Source organism: Propithecus coquereli, unplaced genomic scaffold (genome assembly GCF_000956105.1).
Source record: "Propithecus coquereli isolate 6110/MARCELLA unplaced genomic scaffold, Pcoq_1.0 Scaffold133, whole genome shotgun sequence".
Classification (NCBI taxonomy): Eukaryota; Metazoa; Chordata; class Mammalia; order Primates; family Indriidae; genus Propithecus; species Propithecus coquereli.
In genome coordinates, this window is record NW_012137525.1 from 3,429,761 (window position 1) to 3,438,398 (window position 8,638).

General features: G+C 37.8%; 1 protein-coding gene across 1 annotated transcript in view; it reads left to right on the plus strand.

Annotated features, from left to right (window-relative positions):
• Positions 1–6,675, plus strand: part of SCIN (scinderin) — a 95,592-nt gene extending 88,917 nt beyond the window's left edge. Inside the window, exons 9-13 of the mRNA XM_012638740.1 lie at positions 1,812–1,989; positions 2,254–2,375; positions 3,831–3,908; positions 5,812–5,872; positions 6,434–6,675. Of these exons, the coding sequence (XP_012494194.1) occupies positions 1,812–1,989; positions 2,254–2,375; positions 3,831–3,908; positions 5,812–5,872; positions 6,434–6,561 (567 nt within the window). The 3' untranslated portion in view covers positions 6,562–6,675. The remainder of the gene's footprint in view (positions 1–1,811; positions 1,990–2,253; positions 2,376–3,830; positions 3,909–5,811; positions 5,873–6,433) is intronic.
• The last annotated feature ends 1,963 nt before the right edge of the window (positions 6,676–8,638 follow it).

The window sequence follows — 8,638 nt, forward strand, 5'->3', positions numbered from 1 at the left end:
CCAGCTACTCCGGAGGCTGAGGCAGAAGGATTGCTTGAGCCCAGGAGTCTGAGGTTGCTGTGAGCTAGGCTGACGCCACAGCACTCACTCTAGCCCGGGCAAAAGAGTGAGACTCTGTGTCAAAAAATATATATGTAATATTGTTATGTTCCTGATCTCTTTCCCAGTACGCATTTCTTTATGAGGCATCATCAGTGGCTTGCACTGCATCTCCTCATTTCTTTGCAGCCTCTCAATCCAGCTTCCACATTCCCAGCCTCTCTGAAAATGCACTAGTCAAGATCATTTTATAAGGTTTTCTGTCTTCCTCTCCTGGCAGGCTAAAGCTTTAAAAATGTTACGTTGTAGGTCTCCCTCCCTGATCTCACCCCAATCTTGGCACAGGCCTCTTGCCACTTTCCCTCCATCATCCTGGCTCTTGCCTTTGTACCAACAAGGACACATAAGGATTAGAAATTGGAAGCCCTGAAGCCAGACTTAGTTTGTGTAATTCTTCATCACCGCATCTTATAGATTCCTTTGACCTTTGTCTGTTAGGTCTCATTCCTTCTGGTAGAGTACCATAACCACTTCCCTGAATGGTACCAATCCTTGAGACATGTCTTTAAAACTTCCAACAGCTGTTCCTTCCTCCTCTAGTGTTCTCTCTGGGGACAGGGTCCCAACAAACCTAATGAAATTCAACTTTCCACATAGCTGATGCCTTCGTCCTGGCAGTTTAGTGTGGTTGGCCAAGTAGCATCATTTGGCACAGCAGATCACCCCAGCCTTCTTGACAGATTTTCTTCACTTGGCCTCAAGATCACCACATTCTCTTGTTTTCCTCTTCCCTCTCGGCTGCAATGTCTCAGTCTTGGTTACTGGCTCTTCTTCCTGTCTTTGCTATCACACATCACATTCAGTTCCACAATTATGCATAAAGTCATACACAGTGGTGTAGCAACACAATCATACGGCTGGGCAAGTTCTCACAGAGACAGACACAAAATCACCAAATCAGAACATAGACACAAGCCCATCCTAGGACCTTCGTGCTCACTGCCAAGCCTGAGACTCTGCACGTGCCTTGTCCCTGTTCAGAGATTGCACCTTCAGCTTCAACCTGGGACAGAGTCTAGACCCAGCCAGGTCCCTCTCACTCCTCTGTGGCACATGGACTACAACTATGCTCACCTGTTAGATTCCAGACAGTGTCCACAGCTTCTCAGTTGGAAGGAAGGAGTATGTTAGTGCTGTGCCTTAAATTCCCTATAAGTGGTCTTTTCTAATTTAAGCTATAATTAATCTGTGCCTGAAGAATCTCTCAGTGAATGTATAGTATTACCTCGTTGCTTACATTGGACTCCAGTCCCTGTTTTTTTAGGTTTCCGGTTGATTATTTGATAAACTGTGTCTTAAGTGGAGGAGGAAAAAACTGAAAACCTTTGCTTTCATTGTGTCACTTATGAATACTATGCCCTCTTTCGAATCGTCAATTATAGCCCACCCTGTTCTTATTGGTATCTTTGAATATTATCCTTGTTACTTTCCAAAACCCTCAATTCTTATCAGTTACATTTGATTAATGTTATTCTTGGAGGCTTGTGCTACTGCTGTTTGGGAGCACTTGAGCATTGGAGGGACACAGACCAAAATGCCCCTACTCTAATGTTTCAAACACCATAGTGGTGTCCCAGGGCTGCCCTGAATTAGTTTCTGGGGATAGGACAGAAGGCTGTGAATGGTTTGTCATAGTCACAGCTTCTGGTACGTATTTATTGAGGGAGCAGCAAAGAATTTGAATCATTGTGTTATTTTTCTTCATACTCTAGGTTGATGTTGATGCAAATTCACTGAATTCCAATGATGTTTTTGTCTTGAAACTGCCACAAAATAGTGGCTACATCTGGATAGGAAAAGGTGCTAGCGAGGAGGAGGAGAAAGGAGCAAAGTACGTAGCATGTGTCCTCAAGTGCCAAACCTTAAGGATTCGGGAAGGCGAGGAACCAGGTGTGTGCTGTGGGGCCAATGACACTAAACAGAATTTATATTTGATATGATTGCTAATCAACTTTTTCATTAACAGGTCACTTTGTAATGGCTTATAGGGGTGAAGAAACCCTTCCTTAGTTGCAAAAGTGGGTGATGGTACTGAGTGTGTTTAAGTAACTTCTTACCATAAAGTCAAGGTGTGAGATGTTATTTGTTAATGTAAAGCAATACCAACCATATGCTCCTAAAAATGCACTGGATAACTGAATGTGTTTTTCACAGAGGAGTTCTGGGATTCCCTTGGAGGAAAAAAAGACTACCAGACCTCACCACTACTAGAAACCCAGGCTGAAGACCATCCACCTCGTCTTTACGGCTGCTCTAACAAAACTGGAAGATTCATTGTAAGTGTCTTTAAAAACAGTGAGATAGACCCTAACAACATTGGGAGAGGCATTCCCATGTTGGCTCTGACACTTCCAAGACGTGTTACTTTTCTCATTCTCAGTTTCAGCTTACCTGCCAACCACAGATGACAATCTTTTCTCTACACAGGGTAGTTTTAAGGGTCAGTGATATAGTGGATATGAAAGCCTTAATATTGTAATGCACTATATAAATTGAACTGCTTTCAAAAATATCAGCTACTTTACACTCATGTCAGCATGCAGTAGATGCTGTATGACTATGTATGTGGTTAGATTTGCTAATTTAATAACTTCACACTTTCTGTGGGCAGCAATAGTTGTTTCTGATCAAACTATGTAAATTTTACATGTAATTTTCCCAGGGGAATAAAAATTTTTACTGTGTCAATGGAATAAAAAATACTATGGAAATATTTTGATCATTGGGCAAAATCACAGAGCGCTATATATGCACCTACAAATTAATTGGAATCAACAGGAAATATGAAATATTGTGTTATAATGTCATCTTTTTGAAAATTATTGATTTATTATAATGACCAAACCTATCGACTTTTAAAAACTAATCTTGACCTACAAGATGGAAGACAATTTGGTACTCAGACCATAAACTAAAATGTCTTCATGGACCATGCAGATGACATAAATCTGTGTAACAACTTTTCGTAAGGAACTGTAAGTACAGAGAATTGTGAGCATATAGAATATATGTCTTACCTGGGCATTCAAATGTGTCAAGCTTAAATGATGAGATTCAGAAAATATGATTAAATATAGAGTTTATTCGAATACAAAGCATCAGGATTAGCCACCTGGGAAATAGCAACTCCAAATGAATGGGGTCAGAATTCCAAAGTGAATTTAAGGTTTCCCTGATATAGGCAGAAACAGAGAAATCTTAGCAGGGTTACATTTTCCATACACAACCAGTGCATTCATTATAATGATTTGATTGATTACAGTTTGCAACATTCCAAGGAAGATTATTACTCCAGGAGGAAGGGTAGTGATCTGAGAGGTTCTTATCTCTGACACTGTTTGGTTTTCCTAATTCTTTACAGAAAAGAAAAGGCAGAAGTTGCAGCTGCGTGCCTGGTGACTCAGGCCATATATAGCTCTCGAGGCTCAGAATAATCTAAGGTTCTAACAGCTTTAAGTTTGAATTATTTAAATTCACAAATTCAATGTGCAATATTAAGCACTGTGCTAGCCAAATAAGATACCATTAGTTTGTGATACCAAATGAAACAGACGAACAATTAGTTAAATGTTTAAATGTTAGTTAAATGTTTATTACCTAGAAAGGAAGAAAAAAATGACTACCATGTTTTATTTTCACTGTATTCAAAAATAATACATGGCATTTGTATCCTATATATTAGAAAAATTACTGATTTACTGTTTGGCCATAAAACTTTTCATACATTTCAGATTGAAGAGGTTCCAGGAGAGTTCACTCAGGATGATTTAGCAGAAGATGATGTCATGTTACTAGATACTTGGGAACAGGTAAAACTATACTTTGTTCACAAAAGAATGCACTTTTAGTTGGGAACTGACAGAACCTACTTTGAAAAATGGCAAGTCTAATAATAAATGGGCTTAGACATTTAAGCTGTATTTGAAAGAAACTCAACAAGAGTTTGGCAAAAAATAAAACTGATAAATATTGCAAGTTGATTTCTTGCTGTGAAAATAATTCCATGGCTTCCATTTTTGGCTTTTCAGTTGTTGCCAAAAACCTTTTATTTTTCATTTATTTGTAAAATTCCCTCACTCCTAATTTATTCATGATTCATTTAACTGATGAGTGCATTGATGTGCACAATGCCACAGGGGTACAAATATTCAGAATTTCTCTTGAAACTTGACAAGGAGTCATAGGGGACCCCTTCCCTGAGGAAGAAACAGAATAGCTTTGAATCTACATAGTAAAATATGTTACTCTTATATATATCTTAATTTTGGAGGAAACAAATCGTGATTTGACATGCCACATCTTATGGTTATTTTATCCCGTATGTAAATTAATAGTGAAAGGAAAAATAAATATGTAATGAACTAAATTATATAGAACAAGTGTGAAATGCTTATCTGAATTAGGCCTAATCTTAGCGTCAAGGACAGAGATTGTTACTTTAGGTCTGTTCCTAATTGAGAAGCCATTTAGTTATATTATACCTTAGCTTCTAGTCTACAATGACCATATCTGAATTGAGGATGCAGTCTCAGATTCTTCCCAAGTAAATGGATCATATTGATATGAGATTTAAAACTTCATATCAATAAAACACCTTTGGGCGTTTAATAATTAAATGAGTTATATTTCCTCATTCAGAAGTATTTAACTATTCTCATTTGTAGTTGAAGGAGTTAGGGAAATTTCACTCCAACTCTATTGTTTCTATAGTCATGAATACCTGAGAATATTTCTGATACTAAATTACCAGATATAAATAATTCTGGTTTCATTTTTAAAATCATACTTTTCATTTACATTTCTATGCTGTTGAAGGGACCAAGGCTCTTGGCCCCCTAAAGGTTCACGGAAATCTCACTGACATGAGGCAGATTGGTGAATAGGAGAAAAGGCATACAAATTTCTTACTAGGCACAGGAATCATACAAAATATAAGAACTCAAAAGAAATGTCCAGATAGTTGATGCTTTTACAGCAGCTCGAGGTTACAGAAAGATGGGGGGCCCTGGAGTGTGGCAAGGTGGGTCATGGGAGGAGAAGAAGAGGAGGCCTGGCTAACAAGGGTGGACTTGTTACATAGATGAAACGTCACAGGTAGCAACCCTGAGAGAATACGTGGGAAATGTTTCTTTCAGACCTTTAAAGGTGTCAGACTCTCAGTTAATCTTTCCTATATCTGGACAAGGGAGGACCTCAGAGAAAGCCCCCCTGCATCAATACAGGTTTTCTCTACAGATGCAAATCTCCCCTACAAAAGCCAGCTTTGCAGGGCTACTTCTGTTTCCAGGCCCCTGAATAACCATCTGAAAATACGTCAAAGCATATTTTAAGAGGAAATACTTGGTTTCCTTTAACTGCCTTGACTGTCCCAGGGGACAGATACCAAAAAATTAGACAATCTGTTGTTTTTGTGAAAGATCACTTCATAAACTAGAAAATACCATGTGAATATAAAATGTCAGAGTGTGAAATCTGGAGTCAAACTGGATGTAAATTTAGGTGTCTTCTGTTAAGTGTAAACAGTGGGAAAATGATTAGAATTCTTTCGGCCTCCACCTTCCTAATTTCTGGGGTTGTTGTGAAGATTGAATGAGCAATGTGTTTGTGTGTGTGTGTGTGTGTGAGAGAGAGAGAGTGAAGAACTTTGCATAAGGCCTAGAGCTGAGCCAACACTCCAAAAAAAGAACATGTTGTTATTGTTTCATTTTTCAGATATTTATTTGGATTGGAAAAGATGCTAATGAAACTGAGAAGACAGAATCTTTGAAGTCTGGTAAGATCCCATGGACAATTATGGCAGTAACCTGACTGCTTTTTGCCAACATATCTTCCAAAAATACATATCAAAACTGAGAAGTAGCTTAGCTTTCATCTTCAGAACTGAAGAGTAATGGAATTTTTTTAAACTGAAGAATTTCAGAATGAGCACAAGAAAAAGATGTTTTGTTACTTAACTTAGAATATAATTTTATTGATTCATTCTGATAAACTTAAATTCACTTAAGCCCTTGTTTTAATATGAGAATAGTAAAACCTCCGTAACTGTGAGAGCTTAGATTTTTTTTAACTTAATGCTGTTCTTTCTGGCACAATTTTCTTTTTATTTAAAGCATAGCAATGATTATGCCATCAAAATAATTCTATAAAATTCAGGCATTAATGAGACTCATTATGCTTTCCATAGCAGATGAGAGAAATCAAAAAGAAATTGTTCATATGTGTCTACTTGAGAGCGATGAAAATTTATTACTTTTATTGGAAGAATTCTAATTCTGTGGTTATTTTAGTTTAACCAAGGCTAACTGAATTCATATGTTTTTGCAACTCTTTTTAGCCAAAATGTACCTTCAGACAGACCCTTCTGGAAGAGACAAGAGGACGCCAATTGTCATCATAAAACAGGGCCATGAGCCACCAACATTCACAGGCTGGTTCCTGGGCTGGGATTCCAGCAGGTGGTAAATTTATTTTTGTAAAAAGCAAACAAACAAACATAATTGGTCAGTTGTACCATTGCTGGTTTTTTTTGGGGGGGAGGGGTGTTTTTTGTTTGTTTTTTTAGCTTTAAAAAATTAACTTTAACCAAGTGGCTATTTTTTAATGCCTCATATTGGTTTGAAATACTTTTTAAACTGGAATTTCCTTATGTTAATACATTAAAATAACCTAAAATAAATTTTTGTTGTGGGCCAATATTAGCTCTTCTAGAAACTGATTTATATCTTTTTATATGACCTTTTAAAAGTAAAAGGCTATGTATGCACAGTCTAGAGGGATTTGTCAAGTAGGACATTTTATAACTCAGCAGTCATTAGGCAGACTTGTTCTTGAACATGCCAGAGAAGAAAGCTGTAATGTCTTGGAGGTTATTCTCTTTTCTATGTACTGTGTTTAAAAGAATTGTATATTTGCAGTAAGGTTTATGTTAAGATGGCTTTTAATATTTGTTGTTATTTTCCTTCTTTAGTGAGTACGACTTTGAGGCCATTAACTTCTAAGTGTCATTTTTTAAGAGGAACTTTCTTGTTTACCTTATTAAAAGCCTTTGAAAACACAGCTTTTTCATGACAAAATAATTGTATTCTTATCCACTTAGATATATATATTTGACAGTACATGTTTAATATCACAAAAGATATATACAGAAAAAACTCACTAATGTTGTTTTTCAATATTAAAACATCTCTATTTGAAAAGGTTTTGTGTTGTGACATTTTATTCAAATTTGCTATGAGTTAATTACATTATTAATTTTTAGGTTAAATACTTTTATGCATAAATAGATATGGATTTAGTATTTCTTAATTCATCCTCATTAAATGGTTAATATTAAACAACTTTTCCATGGTTAGATAATTATGAAAAATTTTAAATATTGTATACTGCATATGAAACATGGGCCTCCAGAAGACAGGAGTTGGGACAGAATCTAGAGCCCCAATAAGGGAGAAAGGACTTTGGTAGTGGGGTAAGGGGTAGGTAGTTGAAGAGGGGAAGCTACACTTCCATGGAAAGAGGAAACGGAGCAGGGAAGTGACCTGAGGAATTCTTACCTTCTCTCTGGGGAAATGAAGGGCACATGTGTTTCAAATTGGGTCCTGCCATGGAGAAGTGGGCCCAGTTCCATTATGGCCTAATGGTGAATGGTCCTGTGAGGCCCTGAAGCTTGCGTGGGTGGCAAGGAAGCAGAGAAAAGCTATACTTCCAGGTGCTTTTCATCCAATAAATATTTATTTAGCATCTGCTCAGCATTAGGCACATTCTAGGTAGTTTGAATCCAACATGAATGAAACAGACAAAATCCCAACTTTTATGGAGTTTATATTCCAGGGAAGAGGCCAAGAAAAGCAAAATCGACAAGTAGATACACTATAACATATATTAGAAAGTAAGTTCTGTGGAGGTGAAAATACAGGGAGGCTAGAGAATACTAAGTGGAGAGTGGTGCAGTGTGCCTTTCTCAGGATGGTCAGGGAAGCCTTGTTGAGTAGGTGATACTTAGAGAATCAACAGAGGGTGGGGAGTGAACCTCATGGTTACACCCGGGCAGAAGGAGTACCAAGTACAAAGGCCTTTAAGGGGGAGCATCATGATAGAGTGGGCTGAATTCTAAAGAAACAGGGGGATTCAGTAGGGCTCTCTCCTGCTGTCACTACAGGACTAGAAAAAATTCCATCTTAAGCAGAATTGCCCTGTTAAGGCTGAGCGGTGCAAAGATTGCTTTCCCAAATCCCAAACCCAGGGCCTCAGAGTCAGTGATGATAACTGAGCAGACAGTGATGATAACTCAGCAGCACAAGCACTAAGGGGAAGAAATCTCTTTTGAGCAGCGTTGTCTATCCTGAACAGTGGGCTTGGTCGCAGAAATTACCAGCAACTGCAGCAGCTAATTCCAAGACGACTTATGAGCCCTGCACTTAGTAAACTGAAGGGTACTTGGTGGGAAAAAGGGATAAACAGGATTTATAAAAATTACCCAGGAAGTGTCAGCTAGTTGGTGTTTTAATTTCACACCCAAAGCTGATATGACTTGAAGAAA